Source organism: Dreissena polymorpha, chromosome 2 (assembly GCF_020536995.1).
Source record: "Dreissena polymorpha isolate Duluth1 chromosome 2, UMN_Dpol_1.0, whole genome shotgun sequence".
Taxonomy (NCBI): domain Eukaryota; kingdom Metazoa; phylum Mollusca; class Bivalvia; order Myida; family Dreissenidae; genus Dreissena; species Dreissena polymorpha.
The window spans coordinates 94026438-94049101 of NC_068356.1; the positions used below are offsets into that span (position 1 = coordinate 94026438).

The 22664-nt window shown below is 36.6% G+C and overlaps 3 protein-coding genes across 6 annotated transcripts in view; 1 reads left to right on the top strand and 2 right to left on the bottom strand.

The window, feature by feature from the left end:
- The window catches only part of LOC127868100 (adhesion G protein-coupled receptor L2-like), a 34713-nt gene extending 33315 nt beyond the window's left edge, over nt 1-1398 (bottom strand). For 3 of the 4 annotated variants that reach the window (XM_052409698.1, XM_052409695.1, XM_052409696.1), the window contains exons 1-2: nt 1320-1398; nt 1052-1143 (exon numbers count right to left, since the gene is read on the bottom strand). The gene's annotated coding sequence lies outside the window, so the exon portion shown is untranslated. Of the gene's footprint in view, nt 1-1051 lie in introns of all 4 variants that reach the window. The other variant, XM_052409697.1, reaches the window with a different exon arrangement.
- Nucleotides 1399-10615, top strand: LOC127868101 (transmembrane protease serine 9-like). Its single transcript, XM_052409699.1, has 8 exons — nt 1399-1564; nt 2361-2455; nt 3963-4054; nt 5179-5344; nt 8554-8665; nt 9172-9320; nt 9760-9814; nt 10050-10615. The coding sequence occupies exons 1-8, from the start codon at nt 1483-1485 to the stop codon at nt 10172-10174; spliced, it is 876 nt and encodes a 291-aa protein (XP_052265659.1). The 5' UTR covers nt 1399-1482; the 3' UTR covers nt 10175-10615.
- An 87-nt stretch (nt 10616-10702) lies between these two features.
- The window catches only part of LOC127870361 (uncharacterized), a 19955-nt gene continuing 7993 nt past the window's right edge, over nt 10703-22664 (bottom strand). The window contains exons 3-15 of the mRNA XM_052412983.1: nt 22507-22587; nt 21796-21901; nt 19700-19747; nt 18790-18829; nt 18182-18356; nt 17378-17479; nt 15668-15744; nt 15206-15320; nt 14460-14501; nt 13878-13944; nt 13282-13454; nt 12304-12393; nt 10703-11167 (exon numbers count right to left, since the gene is read on the bottom strand). Of these exons, the coding sequence (XP_052268943.1) occupies nt 10896-11167; nt 12304-12393; nt 13282-13454; nt 13878-13944; nt 14460-14501; nt 15206-15320; nt 15668-15744; nt 17378-17479; nt 18182-18356; nt 18790-18829; nt 19700-19747; nt 21796-21901; nt 22507-22587 (1388 nt within the window). The 3' untranslated portion in view covers nt 10703-10895. The remainder of the gene's footprint in view (nt 11168-12303; nt 12394-13281; nt 13455-13877; nt 13945-14459; nt 14502-15205; nt 15321-15667; nt 15745-17377; nt 17480-18181; nt 18357-18789; nt 18830-19699; nt 19748-21795; nt 21902-22506; nt 22588-22664) is intronic.

Here is a 22664-nt window from a genome sequence, read left to right on the forward strand (position 1 = left end):
CGTTCGACAGTTTCGTAAAGGTCTATCTTATTTCGTTCCAACTGAATTTTCTAAAAATTAATACTGCCAACATATTGTCACTGAAGTATTTTAAGCATAAAGCAGGAATGTTGAAGGTACATAACACTTTTATTTACAGCATAGTCTTTTGAAAGTGTTGAGGAAATAACCTTAACTTCATTGACGTTGCCAATAAAATAAAGCTGTTGTCAAGAGAGTGCAGATGGTATAATTTGAAAAGTAGATTGAAATATCCATTGCCTTTATCCCTGCTTGCATGAGGAAACTGGTGCTTATTCAGTTCCCCATTTATGCTTGGAAAGTCTTCGAAGGCGGGAGTTATTAACAAATTTCATAATAACTTTATTGAATCCAGCCATTACTAAGGGCAGTAACTGCGCGTGGACCAGTCTATGGATATGAAAAACACATACCAGGGCTTAAACGACACGTGGATCGCCTTGTTAATACACGATTTCTCCCGTTCAAGCCCTTCTTTTGCCAAGTTTATGCACCACGCCAAAGGGCATTATAGATAGAGTTTATGCAATAACACCATTTAAAGTACGGTTTAGGCGCCAAACCAGTGATATTGTGAGCGCCACAATTCTGCCGAATCTGATAAGATTATATGCCCTTGTCACAGTGCGAAATGACTGTTTATATACTTTAAAGGATAGCTGAATCACCCCCGGAAACCCGATATGCTGTGAGAAGTTGGATGTGCTAGGAGAAGTTGCCGATAGATTTCGATGACTTTCGGTAGGGTAAGTAAATCCAAAAAATTCGTACCCTGGCGGATATGTTACTCGGGGACATTGGTTAATATAATTGTCGGTGCAAAAACTTTTTCACTGGCATACCTTTAAACAAATTTGTAAATAAAGAGCTAAACATGGGACAAATCCTTGCATTGTCGACTTTAAATAGCCATATTTCAATAAATCCTGAATATTAATAACCAGGATTTTTCTAACAAACATGGTAATACCTCCGTTGCATACACCAAAATATATTTTAATTCAAACAATTATATAACTGGATTTACTACCCTACCGAAATTCATCGAAATTTATCAGCAACTTCTCCTAGCACATCCAACTTCTCACAGCATATCGGGTTTCCTGGGGTGATTCAGCTATCCTTTAAAGTATATAAACAGTCATTTCGCACTGTGACAAGGGCATATAATCTTTATAGGATTCGGCAGAATTGTGGCGCGGGTGTGAATAATGATTATGTTTTTTGTTGAATTAACTTTAAATAACATAACGGAATCAAATACTCGCATTATACTCTTATCATCTTCGAATGCTTACACATTTCAGTGAATATATGCAACTGCTATTTCATAAACTAAGACATACAAATTAAGTAGAACAAATCAACAGGCTATTCACTTTAAATACTCCTTATCAATGAAATAACGCGGCCGCAAGTGTTCCGAACGGTCGACATGTGTAGTGATTTCATAATGCCAAAATGGAACGGTGCATGGGGCACAAAGTGTCAGTATATATAGCTGCTTTGATCATACGTGCTTCGGGATTCATCCTTAACCCAGGTTGGCTCGGTATTTTGAAGCACTTCACTTCATTTTTATAAATGACTACATGTATAGTAATGATGTCTACGGATGTATCAACATTTTCTTATCACATATTTAGTGATTTAATAAGTTTCTTCGTTTATAGTGTTAAAGAAATGCGCGTGTGCTGTATTGTGGAAGTATTAGACAAAGACAATCCGTTTTGCTTCCTTAGAATTTCAGGTCTATCAAATGAAACACGATTTATTTAAATTAATTCAATAAAAGCTTATTTGCATGGCAGAGGGCAATGTATTGCAGCTTTTTATTTCATTTTATAAAATAATTTGCATACGCACGTGTACGGTGGCATCGATGATATATAATTTAATTTATTTATGTGATACGTTATAACCATAACTCTTTCCCACGAGACAGTTACGCATTTCCACAACTTTACCCATTTATGCCTAGTGGACTCTCCCATCCTTTTAAATTGGATCTATTTATTTCCAAACTTAGGGATGTCTAGTATATTTATTTCTATATTTAGAATAGTTCTTACAGAAATTTCTTTAAGCAAACAGCGCAGACCCTGATGAGACGCCGCATTATGCGGCGTGTCATCTGGGTCTATGCTGTTTGCCAGTGACTTTTTTTCTAGGCGCTGTGCATAAATGGGTTAATAATTCGTCAGAACGAGGTAGCTAACTCTTATGAACGAGAAAATAAACGAAGCAGGCCAAGCTTGGGAATGTCATACCGAGATGGTATTAGTACAGTAGTACAGTAAGTCTGCAAACTTAGCTTGAAATAAGAAGGTTATTTCCAGACGACCCACAGCAATGCGGATTGCCAGAAGTTTCACACGTGGGTACGAGAATCATAGGCGGACAGGAAGCCCGTCCGGGTTCGTGGCCGTGGATGGTAACCTAGCATTGTCATTACATCATACATAATATTATTCCTGTTTATTTAAGAACCATTTTTATTAAAGTAAACTTTAATCTCATGGGAGTAGCAGGCACACAGTTTATGCATCAATAATGATAAATTATTGTTACGTGTTATTTTTGACATGACCTTTCTTGTTGTCGATGTTCTTCAAAAGAGGTTACGTGTTTGTAATTAAATACTTGCTCATTTATATTTGATAAACTGCAAGTAATACGTGTGTGATCTGTTAAGTGTAAAATACACAATGTTCTTATAAGTATATTGTCGTAGTGTTCGCAGTAATATTTTTCCAACAATGGTTGTCCAGTATTATCTTTCTGATCATTACTATGCCTTCTAATTGGATATCATTTATTGTATTTCCGCAGAAATATTCTAGCCTGAATCGTCATGGGTGTATGTGGAAAAGTGTTATGCATAAAAACCATATCCCTTAACCTTTTTAAATAAGAGTAATTTCCCATTTTGTTTTTTCAGGGCTATATCTAAAAAACTATAAATATTTCAACACGAAACTTAATGGTTGTACAGTCATTAATGTGGAGAATTGCAATGCATAAAAAATAACCAAAATACTACGTTATTGATCTGCATCTATCAATTAATAAACAAATACTTGGCGAGGATATTTGTAAACGACAATGCTTGTCTATGTTGATAGGCTCATTCAGTGGATACGTGTACATACATCTTTATCGTTTCTATATTAATAATTCTACAGTTTTTGCCAAACTTATTTTGGTTCAACGCATGACATCTCAACATTAATTGTATGGCATATTTGCATTTTAAAAACATTCATTTATTGTTTTTTTTTAACATTTGTGTGAATTTTAGTACACATAACAACATGACTATACCTTACACGTGTTGGATTATTAATGCAATAACTAAGAACATGCGAATAGCTCATAATTGCCTTGTTTTGTTAAATATACACCACATCCGAAATAAACATTATGAGTAAACATTTCGGCCGATTTTGTTTCAATATTAAGTTGTAATTTTACAATTGTCCGAAGAACTTTAAACAAGTACACAGTGGAATTTGTTTTATAACTCTTTCCTGAAAACAATTAAAATGTGCTCAAAAAGAAAGAATAATAAAAAACAACAATGTATGAATAACAATGAAAACTTAAGTAAGAGAAAAATACACGAATGAAGAGTTTACATAAAAAACTTTATCGAAGCATTATTTGAGTCGTGTTCTGAGAAAACTGGGCATAATGCATGTGCGTAAAGTGTCGTCCCAGTTTAGCATGTGCAGTCCGCACAGGCTAATCAGGGACAACACTTTCGCTATTATGACATTTTTTGTTTAAATGAAGTATCTTTTTAGCAAAAATCCTATTTAGACGGAAATTGTCGTCCCTGAATAGCCTGTGCGGACTGCACAGGCTAATCTGGGACGACACTTTACGCACATGCATTATGCCCAGTTTTCTCAGAACGCGGCTCATTTGAACCTACACAGGCTTTGCTCGCACGCCATGGCCAACCTGTGTGTGGCGGCAGCATCATCACTACACGCCTCATTCTGACAGCCGCCCATTGCTTTGCAAAAGAGTAAGTTCCACATAGACGTTTCATCATTACATATTAGCAAAAGGTTAGTCTTACCCATTCGATGCCATAACATCGGTGTTTTTCAGTTACTTTTTGAGAAAAATATTCATTTTGATGTGAAAAACAAGAGTCATTGATTTGGAATTCAAAATTTCATAAGGTGTATATGGTTATATTACACTAATTCCGATTCCCATAGGGTCCCATTATAAAACTGACAACTTTCACAGCATTTTCCTTGCCTTTTCGACGGATCAATTTTTCCGAACCTGGTATCATTTTAAAGATGGATCTGTCATCTTCCAATAATTGCAATCAAAAACATACCGTCTCGCAACTTCTAAGAAAGTAAATCGCTGTCGAATGAACCCACCGTAGAAAAACGTGTTTCGGAATCCTAATTTCGACAAAAGCCCCACACAATAGAAAACACACCCTCAAAAGTTCATCTTTTAAGTTAGCTTCCAATCTAAGGCATCAAAGTACTCCAGACACATACAGGATATTACAAATAACCACAAAAGACATGTCTCACATTGTTAAATGGCTTATATTCAAGAAGAGAAAAGGAACTCTTTAGAAATAGGCACTTCTTTCGAATGGACCACGGAGGGATACACGATGATTTAGTGTAATGTAACCTATAAAACTTACCGTCGTTAAATCGCCTGTCATTGAGCAAGAAATATCTTTTGCAGTTTCTTGTTCTGTTTAATGTGTACCGATCTGTAAACTAACATGCGGTAGTTTGCTCTGTGGATCTTTTCGGTATTCTTATCACAGCTTGTTTTAATAAATCGTATTATTAGCGTAATATTGTCTTTAAAGTGTTAGCATTTGTTGAAGCGTCTTCTCTAACTAAGACGTAATCTTGTAAAACAAAACACAAACTCGTTGACTCTATCTGCATTAATAGTTGTGTGGGTATTGGTAATTAGATGAGTTCCGCCGTCATTCCCATATTGTCTATTATTAAAGTTACAAATATACGCAAAATCAACGAATAATTTGCACAATATTCCGTATTGGTCACCTTATCAGATTTTCTAGGCTTGAGAGCATGTAAAATAACTACTGCTTAAAACAATAAAACTATCAATAGACATATTCACTATTATGTTTAGCGTCCAGGAAGGCAATTCGCTAAGGGACTGGCGAGTGTATGTTGGTAAACACCACGTGGCTACCAAGGACAGCACTGAGCAGAGCTCCAACATACGCCGGCTTGTCCTGCATCCGGGCTTCGACAACGTCACGCTACTTGGCGACATTGCTATATTGGAACTTGAGGTTGATCAGGGCTTTATCTTCTTCTTAATCAAGGGCCTTATACAGGCCCCATCCCAAAAGAGAAAGGTCCCTTTCCCGAAGTGAAAGGCCCATTTCAAGACAAAAATTTCTTTAAATAATGACATTTTCCCCAAATTTCAAGCTTACTTCTGAAAAAATCCCCTTCTTCAGTTTTGTCGACATTTTTGCCTCTAACATGGAAAATTATGCGCTTTTTCAAAATCAATAAAGAATGCCATGTTGATTCCTAACAGTGCTTACAGCGTGAATGAAAACTATAACGTATCATTTGATTTAGGAGAACAATATGGAATGAGTGATGTATTGGACGTCATCAATTGATGACGTTCATTGAACGACTGATAATGGCGACTCAAATTCGTTAAGCTCCTGGTTATAGCCGCGATTTGGGAGTCTTGAAAACTGGCTCAACACGTGAAATTTGACATGTTTATGGACAAGACTGCGATCTACACGATGGCATATTCGTAATTTCTGGGAAAAACCTAGTTTTTGATAACATGACGAAAAAGTGGAGTTTTTTATTGCGCAATCGCTATAAACATGTTGCTTGGCCGGAAGTACATGTAGCGTTCATAGCAACCCCAAGACAATTCACCCCAATGAGAAAATTCACGCGCTAGACAATTCAAATTTGATTTTAAATATTTTGTTCGTGCCAAAAATATTTCGTACCCATATTTTTTTTGTACCCGTTTTTTTTTCGTACCCATATATTCGTACCCAATTTTTGTCGTACCCAAGTTTTGTTTTCGAAACCTTTTTTTGAACCCAAATGTTTTTCGTACCCAAATGTGTTCGTACCCATAAAATTGTTCGTACCCATTTTTTCGTACCCAAATGTTACAAGTGACCAAATTTTTTTCGTACCCATTTTTTCGTACACAATTTTTTTGGGACCCAATTGTTTTTGTATCCAATCTTTTTCGTACCCAATTTGTTCGTACCCAAATGTTTTTCGTTCCCAATTTTTTTCGTACCAAAATCTGTTTTCGTACCCATTTTTTCGTACCCAATTTTTCTTTCGTACCCAATATTTTCGTTCCCAAATTTTTTCGTACCCAAGTTTTGATTTGTACCCTTTTTTCGTAGCCAAATAGTTTTTCGTACCCAAATTATTTTTGGCATAATATTTTCGAACCCAAAACTTTCGTACCCATATTTGTTTAATAACCAAAATTTGTGTACACACATTTTTATGTCGTTCCCAAATTTTCATTCCAACGGTTTTCTTACCTAAAATGTTCGTACCCACTTTTTTTAAGTCCCCACTCATTCCATCCCGCGAAACCCTTAAGGTGTCGCAACTCTAGTATCTTAGTGCATTGTGAAAGATCTAGACATCGCTGCCTGCGTACGGATTAAAACTAGAACTTAACGATAGCATCTGAGGTCAAAATATAAAATCGAAGTACAGACAGTACAGGTGTGACGATGCTTTGGAAGAGGATTGATACAAAAGCATCTATTTAAGTTTATCTACATCACCACAATTGTGTACGAATATTTTGGGTAGGAAAATAATGGGTACGAACATTTTGGGTACAAAAATTTTGCCAAACAAAAATTGGATACGAACATAGATTTGGTTACGAAAAAAATTTGGGTAGGAAAAAAATGGGTACTAAAAAAAATTTTGGGTACGAGCAAAAGTTTGGGTAGGAAAAAGATTGGGTACGAACAAAATTGGATATGAAAAATGTAGGGTACGAAAAAAAATTGGGGGTACGGGGAAGTAGTACCCGTGGGGAACTTGATCCATTCAGCATAACTGGGAGGCGGGTTACATTCTCGATCAAATATAACAAGAAATATCTTTAAAAAGATATTCGACGTGTATTTTCTGTAACACTTATCTTTTAAAAAAACTTCTGTTACAGTAAAACGTTTGTGGGTTATAACATTACGTTTCAGCATATAAATTCAAAACTTGAAATGCTCTTTAATTACACCATTCTCTTTAATTTCAAATGTATATCATACCAAACTTTATATTTCGTTGTTTGGTTTCCTAAGTAAATGATGCTTTGTGTTCGGACGTGATTTCACACGCCCATGTGCATGAGCATATAATTTTTCTCTTTGATTATTGTTTTTTTCACTAATTCAATAAGCTTAGGCATGTTTGTTCTTTAAGTACGGCAATAATTTCACGATGATTCCCGAAAGTAGGTATGAGCAGATAGGCCTAAGAGCACTTTAATACGTGAGTTCGCCCATGAACACATGGTAAGGTTAACTAAATCTCCGCGATATGACCTAATATGTGTTTAAAACAGCAAACAATATCCAACAAACGAATGAATTATCAAACATAGAATGTGCACTGATGTGGCTCTGTTATTTCTGTTTGAAAAGTTTATTAAATATGCAAAATGAAAAAGCACGCATCAGTGCGAGTTTGACAGATGTCATACGGCTATTATGCTGTTAATATACCATAGTCGCTACAACGTTTACAAATGTCAGGTTCGAAATAACTCGTTTTCTTTTTACACTCATAATCGCGTTGAAAGTTAATTATACACGTTTTAATTCGCAATTTATTTACTGAATCACGTCAAATGTCAAATGCAATACATCAAATAATGATAAATAATCAGCGAGGTATGCCGATTAGAAAAATCGAGCTATCTCAATCGGACTGGCTCGGTCTTTTACATAGGTCGCCATTGTGAATAATTTTTTTCATGGTATGATAACTTAGACGAGCTGCTTCGCAGTATCGTCAAAAATGAACAAAGTTATTCACGACATAGGATGATTTAGTACACTAATTTTGACGATCAAATCTAATCTATATATTGTTGGGTGAAGAAGTTGTTACACGTCATTATAAAAACGGATATTTTAGCGAATATATAATCTAGAAACGCATCTTCGTAAGAGTTTCATTTTTTCTTGTGTTATGTGTCATTTTTTCAAAATGTTTGACACTCGGTGAATTTTCATAAACATGGGACATCATCCTATTATATGACATCTGTCCTTCTGAAACAGCTCAAGTTTCAATTTGTTTATGTATTTATACTCTTCTATGGCTCCCAAGGTTAGATTTACTTGTTACTGTGTTATGAATCTTGCGCCAGACTGTGTAGCTATTGGTCTTTTGTCTTATGTATAAGAACACGTACAAAGTTTTTCTCCTTCCGTAGCAGCTGAAGATTCAATTTGCGTATATTTGATAGGATCCCGTGAATTTTACGAGCTACGTTAGCCCTGTCTGCCTGCCCCGGGGCACTGGTCAAGTTGTACCATTAGGGACCTACTGCTATATCAGCGGCTGGGGGGAGACGCAAGGTAACGCGGGGTCAGTGCTAGTAAAGTGCGATCTTGCAAATTTAAAAATAAGAAGTTGTATTCTAACCCATAGTGGAATTAATTACTTAGTAGACACTAAACGACATTCTATATATTGTTGTGACTCCTATGTCACCCATTAACAAAAAAACCGTGTTATACAACAGTAAAACACGTCATTATCGGTACACAAATGGCTAATCGCCAAAACTAACTCTTTGTCTATATATATTTTCTGTAAATACAGACGTATTTATCTTATGATCAGGGCAACATTCGGTTTTTCAGTTTGGGAACAAAGAACTTCGCATGCTCTAACAATAGACTCGATTTTAAAACATATATGTTCACATACTGTAGCTGCATTTTACAGCATCTGCTAGTAATATTAACCTGACAAGTTTAACCTAAAAATCAATGGAATGTTTTGTAATACTGTGCATAAAAAATAATTTTAACAAGGCCATGTTTAAGCGTATTTAAAATGGTTCTGCGCTCGTTTTCAGGATCATCCAACGCCAACGTTTTGAACCAGGCCACAGTCCCGATCCTTCACGATTACTGGTGCGCACGCGCAGATTGGTACGGGGCCAAGTTCCTATATCAGGCGACGTTCTGCGCGGGATTCAAGAGTGGCGCCAGAGACTCGTGTTCGGTACGTAGGGCCATATCTGGATTTTCGTTGATTTCTATTTGATTTTGTGGTTGAAGTCGGCCCCGACAAAAATGTGCATATATTGAAGAAAAATGCAAATGTGTAACGATTATTAACGTATTTGAGGCATTTCGAATCACATTAGTAAATTATCTGTAAAGAAAAAATGGTTGCTTTACTTTTTTATTTTTGTATTGTTTTATTATATACTTTATAAATTTAGTAATACACCATTCACAAAAAACATAGTTTGCTCAGACTTTCTGTAACATGTAATGTAAAGGTGCATTAAAATCTTGAAACAAAATGGCTCTCACAATTTTAATTGTTTCTTATTTAATGTATATTTATCATCCGCTGAGAGTTTATCCGTTATCAACCCGTTGTACAAAGTAAATATGTAAGACACGTTGAAAGCGTCTTCTATTTTACTGTTTAGGGCGATAGTGGTGGGCCACTGGTATGTAAAGCCGACGGAAGATGGTACGTTCAAGGTAAGTTTAGAATAACGTTTCTTACAAATGTATCAATGTGTCTCATTTGAGTTTTGATAAAGTCTCAATATCGAGTCTGTAAGATCATCTTTGAGATCGGTAAATGAAATATGTAGGGTCGTCTTTGGAACGGGACGTCTACTGTAGCTCTCACTATGCATAACATCACTGGTATGTCATATTGGGGAGATGGCCAAACGAAAGGAAATGCTCTCGATTCAATGTGCTATTGCAGGCGTAACTAGTTGGGGCTACGGATGCGCTCAACCCATGTTCCCGGGAATCTACACTGACGTGTCCGTGTACGGCGACTGGATACGCGCGGCAGCGGCCAATCTCAGTGCCACCATCAGAGACTAACTTCAAGATTCATATTCACAAACCATATACTTTATATTCTTAGTCTTCGTAATAAGATATAGAAATGTATTCTCGATACAAAACTGAACATATTGAGATTAACTGTTGGATTGCTCTATCAATAATGGCTTAGGACTAAATATACACATATACTCGAAAAGTTACTGGTTTACAACTGTTGCACTTGTGCATAACTTTATTTTGCTTTCACAATCTCTGATGACGACATTCTTGATATAGAACTAGATGTTCATGATTAAAGCTATATACAGTAACATGTATTTTTAAACGCGGTTTTTTGTATATGTTGTGTTCGTGGTTCTTAAATTTGAAACACGGTTGGTGAATATGGTCTATAGTTTGTATATATTTTTTGAGTGAAAAGGCGCATACAATCCCTTGTGAATGTAAATCATAAATACTAGTAAACATCAAACCATCCATGTAGCAAGTTGGTTCTTGTTTCCGTTTTTTTATTCATTAAATCATAAAAAGGTCAACTTGACACAAATAAACAAAAGCTATCACAATTATTTTCAGTCGTCGGTGTAATACCAAATAAATACTTAACTTAGCATGAGACAGGGAATATCAACAACAATAACAACACGCGCACATGACCATAAAGAAGTAAATAACAACATAAATAGTTTTGTGACAATAGTGTACATCATTTTTTGTTCAAAGAAAACTAACACATTCAACAAAAGAGTCATCACACTTACTTAGCTAAATTAATTCTTGTTACGAATATACCGCTCAGGCTAAAGTAGACCGCAGTAACGCTGAATAGTATAACGTAACCGAGACCAAGTTCGCAGTTTACGCTCTGAAAATAGTCCAGTATAAATCCGCCAATAGGTGTGGCCAAAGCGTTGGGTAAGATCAGTGCCTGGTGCCACACTGCAATGTCTTTGGCCTTGTCTCGGTCCTTTGGTAAAACGTCCATCACCAACGCAAAATCAACCGCCTGGAAAGACCCGAATCCGATTCCTGAAAAAGAGATTACGGTTGATAACAATAGATGTTCGTACTTAATTCGTGTGCGACATGTTTTAAACGAAATCATTGAGGAGAAGGAATGTAGTACATAGTGCAAAGACGTTTGTTGGTAGTGATAGCATCCCTTTGTTCACGGTGCCTATACCGAGTAACTTTTTAAGATCTGTGTTGGGAGAACCAGTTAACATTTTTAATGATCATGATCTTGCAAAACAAGTATTTTGTCAGTAAAGTGCAACCGCGCGTTTGTAATATGAAGTCCCCACACTGATCCAACATTTTTCTAACCGTTCAAACGCGCGGTTGAACTTTACTTAAAAAAAACTTATTTGTTCAAAAAGATCATGATGCCTATAGAAAACTCTTACGAATGAGCGGGCTCTCCACTTTATCCCATTAAAAATGGTGAAATATTTAAAAAGAGATCCTTAAAAATGTTAACTGGGTCGCGCTTTATTCTCCCAACACGGATGCGAAAAAGTCACGTGGTATAGGCACCGTGATGTTATCGTACCGCAAAAAAGTTATCGTGTTGAAATATGCATGCGTATCCGCAAAATAAAATATGCTTGATGTAACTTTGCTCCCTACTCTGCTCCTTGTAAAACATATCATATACAAGATACTTCTTACCATGATCAAGGCAAACGAAACATTTGCCAAGGAATTCCATTTGGTTATGTTAAATAAATAGAATAGAAAACAAATCATATTTCGATTATTGCAATTAATTCACACTTACAACAAAACGTTTTAAATTACTGGAATTATTCAATGATCATGTTTTACTTGGTTTGTCTTTTTTAAGTTGAAAGGGTATTTAGTAGGCTATTTAACGGTACGTTTTTCTGTTGATGTAAAGTTACATAAGTAAATGCAGTAGATAATAATTGCATCTAAATGCATATGAAAAACAAGTGTTTTTTTTATGAAACACACTTCAAAGATGTTTTAATAGCTTAAAAGCCGGGCACGCAGCCACTGTGGGTCCGCGACGTTAGTGTGGAGCAAAGATATTGCACACTTAGATACATAAATCTCAATATAAAACTTCTAGAAGCGATCATTCTTTCTTTGTGTGTTTCACTGTCATCTCGCAGGAGAGAACCGCTAACGAGGTTACGTACCGAAACAGAAAGCCGTTGCTATGGCGATATAGAACGCCCAGTACCCCGAGACGGCGATCATTATAGATATGTTGACGGTCATGACAACGGCTGGAAAAAATGATACAAATGAAATATAGGTTACTACTGCTCACTTATATAAATGTACGGTAGAGATTAAGAGCATGTGATTGTAAATGGTGCGTTTCAATTTTCACGATCGTGATGATCTTATCTGATCGTAGCGGGTATTATCAGATTCAGACGTCAAGCTTGTTAATAAATGTGTAGAACAATTAAGCGGTTTGTTACAAGTCAATGTTTGACACGATCGAATGCGATCTATTGTTAACCCTAACAATGCGGGAACCGAATTTTGAAGGCCTTTGCAAACAGTTTGGATCCAGATGAGACGCCACAGAACGTGGCGTCTCATCTGGATCCAAACTGTTTGCTATTCTGATAGTAATTTTTTTTTTCGAAGAAATGCTAATTTTAGAAATTCTGCAGACGACATTTTAGCAGAAGACAAATTTCCCAGCATGCAAAGGGTTAAATTGGTCATCGTATCGTAAAGTACCGAAGCAAAGCGCTACAAATCTGATCTACCGGTATTCATACCGTATCGTACTACGGAGGGACCGAGCGTAGGCGCCGCCACAATACAAAATATTGATAAGACTTTACAGTAAGCATTGTTTTCGGCAAGATTCGAAAAATCCATGACGGTATATCGGTATCAGTATATATTAAAGATGTTAAATTAAACATCCAATATGAGAATTATCTTATTGAGAGACATATTTATTTTCAATGAGCTAAGTATTGGGTAAACGTGTATTCTTCATGACAAAATCGATAAGGAAATAAACCAGAAGAAAAAAAATCAAATTAACACACGTATTTAAGAAGAGCTAAATATTGTGTATCTTCGTAAAAGACAAATGCGGAACTATTCAAAGAAGAACGGAGCGCGTCTAAGCACACTAGAAAATATACCTGCGCCTATAACGATTGGTTTCCGGCGGTGGGTTCTGTCGGACAGGATGCCGAACACCACTGAGCTACAGGCGGCCGCGAACAACATCGGCAGCAGCAGAAGAGCTACGCATGTGGCCGCGGTCCAGCAGTTGGGCAGGCGAACCATGTCGTGAAGCCAGTACTGGAGAAACCTGTGGGAAACTCGTCATTAGGTGTAGTTATAATTTAAGGATAGAATATTATATAGAGTGCCATTCTTCTTTAAATCGGCATGTGTTGTTGAATTTACCAATTCAAAAACAACCGTTAAATTAACCTAATTGAGCTCGGCATGAAGTGTAGTATTTATTTAAGAAAATAATATGATCAAGAGCGTCCTTCTTCTTTAAGTTTACGAATATTGTTCAATACACGGATTAAAACTGTATTAACATCATTAAAGTAAGAATGACCTTTGTACATGGTAAATGTAAATATTTTATTTTAAAAACTGATTGACTTTAAGGTCACACTTGACAAGTTTCGATTATCCAAAAGTGTATGCTTTTCGAAAGTAGCCGTTTTTATGAATGTAGTTAAAACTCAAACGGAAAAATGTAATGTTGATCACTTACCCTGTAACCGTTGACACTCCCTGTTGCATTAGAAACCGTGTAATAAACACCCATCGGAAGTTATGTTCTACAATTAAGGTAAAACGTTTATTGATTTAGTTAAGTAAAACCGTACAACACCAATATTTCATTTTCGTTCACATGTCAGTTAAATACACGCATATTAAGTATAGAAAAATAAAAACTTCTATTATTGCGGCTTACATAGAGATACATAAAAAAGCAGTTTCATTAAAACTTCCGTGATAAGAATGATTAAACCGTGTTATGCACAAAAGGATTTTATGCCTTATGAAGCCAACGTAACTTCAGACAAGCCAGTGCATTAACACATAATGTTCAGGAGCTACCATGTCTGCAAAAGTCAAGCCATGTTTTGTGGTCTCTTTTAATTAGAGGGCAGTGTAGCTCATTAATAGTCTGCGGATGCGCAGACTGGTGTGGAGCTACCAAGGCAGCAAACGACATAAGATCCATTTTCGCATGTCGCGGCTCATTTGTGTATAAATTGACATTTATGTGCATATATTCCAATTTATTTATGAAGCGAAATATCATTGTAAAATACTGTTGCAAAACTACCTTTTAAAGGGTCCCAGAAGCCACTGAAAATTGCAAGACAATCTGAAATTATGAAAAACACGCTTTCGGGATACTTATATGTGAATGTATAGATTTCCATACATAAACGGAAACGTTGAAACGTTAAGAATGACAAAAACGTAACCAATCAAATACTTATACAACTACAAGTTTTTATCATCACTTCTGGTTAGAAGTGTGTTTCGTATATTTTGTCATCTTTAAACAGATCTTATTCACAAATTTATAAATGCGCGTTACTTCTTCTAATCGACATACTCAGGCAGAAACAATATTGTTACGTATTTAGTGTCGTAATGCATATGAACGCATTGAGATTAATAGTTACAGGGTTACGGTAGTTACTGACCCGATAGTGGATATACGGTTCTGTGGGTCAGTAACTTACCCTGTAACGATTATATGACGCAAATACTTTCCATCTCATCAAATTAACAAGGACAAACAATGTTTTTTTATAACTAGTATTATCGAAAATATTAAATTCAAGAACATTATATAACAATAACAAAACTTGTCTACTGCCCCTTATAGTCTACTGACACCATATAGAATATATGGGGACAGCATACTGCCCTATATAGTCTACTCATATAGTCTGCTGACACCATATAGAATACATGGGGTCAGCATGTGACGTCAAACAGCCAATTAGAGAAGAGTATTTTGTAGATGGCGTGATATAAAGCCTACTGGTTTATTTTGAAACTACATGTATATCTCACCTATTGGTTCCAGCACGTGTTTCCCATGATCCTCTTCGGTGGTAAATATGGTGATGAGCAGGGTTATCAGTACAATGGTTATGGCTATTGAGTAAGCGCCAATGACGCCAATATGCTAGAATGCATCATCAGAGAAGTTTAACTTAAGCAAGCTATAAAGTCATGCATTCACATTGCATATTTTAAAAGATAACTCTCATGGTAAATTTTAACGTTTTGTTCAGATGAGTCTGTAAATCATTTTACAGTTAAACCTAAGCACAGGACTTAAATTATACTCCGTTGGTCGGACGGTTTAATGCAAATGACACATTAAAATATTGTAAACATGTACGAAAGGAAATGCCACTAACACACTAACAATCTCCTAATAAAACATCAAATCGCAGTAAGGTATTGCCAACGCGAAATGTAATTCCCAATGCATTCAACATTACATATATTCATAGTAACTTGACGTACCGTAAATGACGTTCCTACTGCGGCTCCACTCACGTTTCCTACGAGAATCGTCGCAGCCATGACCCCAGAATTAAGACCTACAAATGAATCTCATTCTGAGAAAACTGGGCTTCAGGTATGTACGTCAAGTGTCATCAGACATTAGCCTGTGCAGTCTAAACAGGCTCATCAGGGTCCACACTTTCCGCTTCTGTGGATGTATTCTTATATACGAGGTCTCTTCTAAACAAAACCCCAGTGCAGGCGGAAAGCGTCGGCCTAGATAAGCTTGCGCGGACAGCACGAGTTAATCTGAGACGACAATTGAAGCACGTTTATTAAGCCAAGTTTTCCCAGAATTATGACCGACATATTTTGCATAATTTAACAATTAGGGTCAGTACGTGCCATTAGGGTTCAGACATGCTATTTTAAGTTGTTAAACAAAACGGATTTTCCATTCAATCAGACCTGCATTGTGACATGACTTTACTTAAGGGTCGGTACGTGGTATGCAATATGACATTACTAAACAACAGGCGTTAAGCCCGTAGATGCAATGTGGCATGGGGAAGTATGATATACGTTTAATATTCATCTATCATTGAAGCGCAATACAACAATACAATAAAATAAAAATTACTGAAGTATTTTCAAAAGTTTTTATAACAACATTAGTGTTACGCATTAGCAAAATCTATGGTTTATGTATTTCAAATTATTAAACAGCACATAGCATACCCAGTTGAAAAATATGTATTCGAAAACAACCTCGTATTATCCCCACGCTTTTCGGAGAAAAAGTGGGGCTTATGTGGTTATCTCCGCCGTTCGTCCGTCCGTCCTGGCCACTATCTCCTCCTACACTATTAGCACTAAAACGTTGAAACTTACACGCATGGTAGCTTTGAGCATATGTGCGACAGTGCACTATTTTGGAATTTTGATCTGACCCCTGGGTCAAAAGTTATGGGGGTTGAGGTGGGGCCGGGTCAGAGATTTTAACTGATTTTTTTAAGGTTATACATTAACTTCTTCATTTCTACCTCAAATTGATACTGACCATCTCTTTTGACAATACGGTCAATCTCAACTATGCATGACTCCATTACCAACCCTGGGGCGCTCCTGGGTCAAACATGCGGCGTGGGGATACGCGTCGGCCTCTGCCGCGCCATTTCTAGTTTTGAAAAATTATTTTGATACTGTTAACGATGCCCTAGGCTTTCCTTGTACTTGTAATTGTTTTCATATAGCTATAATCACATTCACTAAGTACAGTACTGTTTTGCAAATATCATTATATAGCACTCAACGTTTTCAAAGTCAAATCTCAATCGCAACGAGCTGGAAAAATGAAAGATTTATGTTTAAGTAAACATTTATAATCATTTGAAAACTAAATGGAATTAGGTCATAGGTCCTGCGGTTTATGTTTTTTGTTGAAAACATAAGCATTTAAACCATTTATGCCTAGCGTCTAGAAAAAAGGCCTTGGCAAACAGCATAGACCCAGATGAGACGCCGCATGATGCGGCTTCTCATCTGAGTCTGCGCTGTTTGCTTCGAGGGATTTCTGTAAGAAATATTCTAAATATACAAATAAATATACTAGACATCTCTAATTTTGGAAATAAATTGATCCAATTTAGAAGGATGAGAGAGTCCACTCGGCATAAATGGGTTAAGCTCATAGATTACAACACGCACTTCTTTTCAGTATTTCCCTACCTCTCTGGGAGGGGTTCGACTTGTCTGCAATCAGTGCATTGTACGGCACCGTGATACCGGCAAACGCTGAGGTAACCAGGAGGTAGAATACTATATAAAGGGCTGCAACACAATTAAGAACACTGCTTATGCAAAAAGCCCCTTTTTTAATTCAGTATATGCGTCTTTCAGTATAAGCGAGTTTTCCAATACAGATTTCAAAGGGACATTTTTTTTGACAAACTAGTTACCGGTATACATTTTTAATTATACAAGTAAGATAATGAGTGGATGGCCCTTTCATAAACTCTGTAATCAAAGAAAGAAATATTTCGCAAAACGGAACCTCTGCATCACCATCTGCTATACCCGTTTTAGAATCTGGACATTTTCATTTCGCATTAACATGGCAACCGTTCAACTGTATCCTTCGAGGTCGCCGCGGCGTAGTGGATATGGTGTCCGCCTAGCGACCAGGAAGTCACGGGATCGATCCCCATTGTGGGAGCGTTCTTTAGACTTCCCCCATAGATACGAAGTACTGGTTTTAGTCCAAGGAAACGGACTCGAGAGCGTTTCCAATAAGTAGTAAGTACTTTAAATGCGATCGAGCTACAATAAATAGGTCTAAACTAAAGTATTTATCCTACGTCTTAAGATCACCTGAAGGCGATCCTGTGAGGAAGAAATGAAGAACTGCATCATGTCATGCGGAGAGCTTAAGCGAAGCCGTCTAAAACACAGAACGCTAAACAGAAATGTTGCCTATACCAATGTCGCTCAAGGAACTTTAGTTAAGGGAATAATTCAAGTAAGTCAAAGTACCTAGATTCCCGCTGGATGACTCGACCACGCCTTCCCCATCTCCAAAGGAGTTGTGCTGCATTACAATGGAGTTCGGCTGCTGGGCGCCGTCCTTGTGGGCGTCAAGAGGATTGTGGGCGGACTTGTTCCAATAGGGGGCGCAGCGCAGCGCAACCAGATCCCGGGTACACTGCAACTGATGTCGACACATCGGGGTTACTTATGACTGTATACGGCCTTGAAACATGGTCAAATCTGTGCGAACGCATAAACATACGTGTCCGGCTTGCAATGCTATTGATGTTACCGGATCGTGTTTAAGTCAAATACTGTTTACTTCATTTAGAGATTTAACGGTCTAATAAACGCCAATACCGACATGTTAACTATATTTTCGTTGAATTGTGTCTAGTCGTATGAACGAATCTGCACATGCTTATGGGGATTTCCTAACGGAATAAATGTATTGCGTACATACTGGGGTGTGTTTTTGTTTCATTATCATTTGAATTGAATAAAACTTTTTATTTTAGTACTATTTTTTCTGAACTTTGAATCTAGTTTCGGATTCATTCACGTAATAAGATCGTTTATAGTCGCTTTACTGTAGGGAACTCAATGTTAAGTACCTTTCCTGACGAATTCTTCTGTTCTCCAGTGTCCAGTTGTCTAAAAACACATTAATAGTAACAATATAAAATTACAAAAATCTAACCATTGGTATATGAAAGGAAATAACGTTATATTATTGTTAGTAGAAATTGTATAATTCTTACTGTTATTGTTATGACCATAATGCATATGCTTCTGTTTTTTTCTTTCTTGTTGAAATGTGTAATTAAAGGGGCCTTTTCACAGATTTTGGCATGTTTTGAAGTTTGACATTAAATGCTTCATATTGATAAATGTAAATATTAAATTTTATAAGCTCCAGTAAAAAATCAAAAATAAAATTTAAAAAAGGAAAAAAAAGGAGCCCGTAGCAGGGCTCAAACCAGTGACCCCCGGTATCCTGAAGTAAAAACGCATTAGCCAACTGAGCTATCCTGCCAAGCATACATAACATGCGTATTTTATACGTTATATAAGCAATCTTCGTAGTTTCACAAATTTAAACGTCAACAACCGAACTCTCCAAATTATTCAATCGTTTCGCGTTGCAACGCTTTATAATTTTTAGGTTTTTAAATCGTCAAAAGATGCATATAATGGCTATATTAGACCATGGCAAATGTTCAGTAATACTGTTTCCTCACAAATATCATAACTAAACCGAAAATTTGCGAATCTGAAACAACTTTTTTCAATTTTGTCAATTTACCAAACCGTGAAAAGATCCCTTTAATGAAAAAAATCAGACATACAGTTCGAATGAGCTATTAAACTCTTGAATACACACAAATATATTACTGATTTGTAGAATTTATTAGTTTATTAAAATAATTTTCGTGAACATAATAAACGAACTTATGTAGGACATTTTACACGAGACAAGAGAAACAACAAGCAAAGCTACCTATACTTGTACACCTCACTTACTCGACTGATATGTCGGGAGAGCTGATGGCCATACCGACTAGGCCTATGCTGTGAACATAATCAGGTATAGAATTATAGAATTATACATAATGGAGCCGCGTTCTGAGAAAACGAGTATTAAGGCATGTGCGTAATGTGTCGTCCCAAATTAGTTTCCCCTGACCGCACAGGCTAATCAGGAACGAAACGTTTTGCAGTTATGGAATAAAATATAAGGAAGTGTCTTTTTAGCGAAATCCAGTTTAGACAGGGAGCTTTGTCCCTGAGAAACTTATGCGGACTGCACAGGCTAATCTGGGACGACACTTTCCATGAATGCATTAGGCCTAGATTTGTTACTTCCCCTTATCTTTCGCTACTCTCTATATAGGGATCGGTACAAGCTAATTTTACCGGTCCAAAATTGGACCGGTTATTTTTAGAAACATATCAGGGGAAATAATCCGTGTACCATTTCCGGTTTATTTTCCCGAACTTTTTGACAGCTGACAGGTAAGAATGAAATCTCGTTCTAGTCAAATAAGATTCATCATACATATGCAACTTGAGTACTACATGATACATAATATCCTCGCGTTACTTAAAAGTGGAATTCTTGATTTGTGAGCATGTGAATTTTTGTATTTGATCTAGTTATCAACGGAATGATAGACAGATTAAAAAAAATAATCCGGGGAATGCCGCGCGCGAACCATAAGCCTGTACCTGTTGTATAGTATAGTCAACGAAGTCAACGGTTATATTCAACGGGGGACCAGTTAAGCATAAGCCCTATTACCCGGGGTGCGCCGAATATGTTATATTATATTTCCTGTATACAGTATTGAACGGTTAAGACAGGAAAACGCACAAAGATATACGGATATATGAAATTCAGATCCACTCAAAACATACACAGTGATCAAACTCGTACATATGTTCAACAATAGTGTTAGAATTCTGCATTATTATCACGTCATGGAATTCACATAGTTTATGGAACCAGTTGCCATGATGCTTTTGATAAAGCAAACAACATCACAATATGATATTACTTACATTACAGCTCAAATTTCTGTATACGTTATGTATCTTAGTTATTTCATGCATTTAATATTCAAACAGTAAAGTTTATGTGATGGTAGTACAAGATAAAATAACCAAGACTGTGTTTTTGATAGCGTTTCTGTTTTAATTTGAAGCTTTAATAAAAAAAATGCCATCAAAATATTCCAACTTTTCAAATTAACTTTTTTTGCAATCGTGAAAACTGTCCCTTTACGTATGATCGATTCGAAACCAGAATTGTTCTTATATATTTCCGACTAATGGCTGTCAAAAAGACGCCGAGTCAATATGGTATTAGGAATTATAAACGTCGCGTGCTCATGCCGATTGTTAGCCTATTATCGATCTGACAAAACGTATGGCGGCATCTGTCTTTGATGATTTCACACTTCTTAACGTCTAAACCATACGCAGGCAGTGCACATGAGTTACTTTTTTATTAATTGATAAATGCGTTAAGCATTAACGTATTTGCACTTTTTGGATGAAGCATGAATGAGTCTAAAGGTCTTATGGAGACTTTTGTGTTGTTCTGCATGGATAGTCAAATCTCCACAAGAGGAAACACTTTTAACCCATTAATGCCTAGTGGACTCTCCCACCCTTCTAAATTGGATCAATTTATTTCCAAAAGTAGGGGTGTCTGGTATATTTATTTCTATATTTAGAATATTTCTTACAGAAATTTATTTAAGCAAACAGCGCAGACCCAGATGAGACGCCGCATTATGCGGCGTCTCATCTGGGTCTACGCTGTTTGCAATGTCCCTTTTTCAGGACGCTAGGCATGAATGGGTTAATCAATATACACTACTTACTTTTCATAATATAAAGTCTACTTATTCACTTTTAAAATTAACTGAAGTTTAATGACACACATGTTTTTAGTATAATTTTTTAATAAGCTTTCTGTTTTTACCGATTTGTACAATATCTGTATTATAAAATTCTATATACTGGGCACTTGCGTTGTTTTCCCACAAATTACACAAATTACTCAAACACAATACCGCTGAACTCCCTGATAAATTCATCAAAGCAAAAGTTACCAGAGAGCTATAGAGCCTAGGAACATCAGTGGGCGGCGCTTGCCAAATTTGAAAGAGGCTCTGTCACTCTGCATGCCGATCAACGGCGATATGGTGAAGGTCACGGCTGCAACAGCCACACCAGAAACAATACAGCATCGATCTCGGAAAACTGAGCTTAATGCATGTGCGTCAAGTGATGTTCCAGATTAGCACAGGCTAATCAGGTACAATTCTTTCCGCTTGCATGGACATTTTCGTTTGAAGAACTCTGCTAAATAAAAATCCAGTCTTTGCGGAAAGTGTCATCCCTGGTAAGTCGGTCCTCATCTGTGACGACACTTAACGCACATGCATTAAGCCCAGTTGCTCTACAACGAGGCTTATAGCATTATTGCCACTGCCATCATTATTATCAAGACATTTATAGCGAACAGTCCAATCAAAACGTATTCAAAGTCTTTATGTTTAATTATTTTCATTTTGTTGAATATGTTTTAATATACAGTCATGTTTATTTCAGTCATTTGGTCATTCTCTAAACTTTTGCAATCGTAAGATGTGATGACACACACCTTAGGCTATCAGGAACAATCATGCACTTCAATTAATAAAATAACATTAATTTACAAATCTTATAATACACAAATACATTTTATTATTCATTTTTTAAACACAGTGATTATTTTGAATTTCACGTTTAATGGTCAGGGAAATGTCACGATGGATTACCTGCCCCGGCTGCTACCATTCCTCCAAGCCATCGACCTTTAGCTGCTGGACCTACCAGGGACTGGATCTGAGAGGGGACCACTGTAATGGCATGGGCAATTTAACCCTTTACCATTATATACGTATTTAACCCTTTACCATTACATACGTATTTAACC

Bases quoted from the DNA above. Each gene is read 5' to 3' on its own strand.
- LOC127868101 (XM_052409699.1), top strand. From the start codon at position 1,483: ATGGAACGGTGCATGGGGCACAAAGTGTCAGTATATATAGCTGCTTTG. The intron at 1,565-2,360 runs GTTGGCTCGGTA...GGTTATTTCCAG, and splicing joins GGGATTCATCCTTAACCCAG to ACGACCCACAGCAATGCGGA. The intron at 2,456-3,962 runs GTAACCTAGCAT...GAACCTACACAG, and splicing joins CGGGTTCGTGGCCGTGGATG to GCTTTGCTCGCACGCCATGG.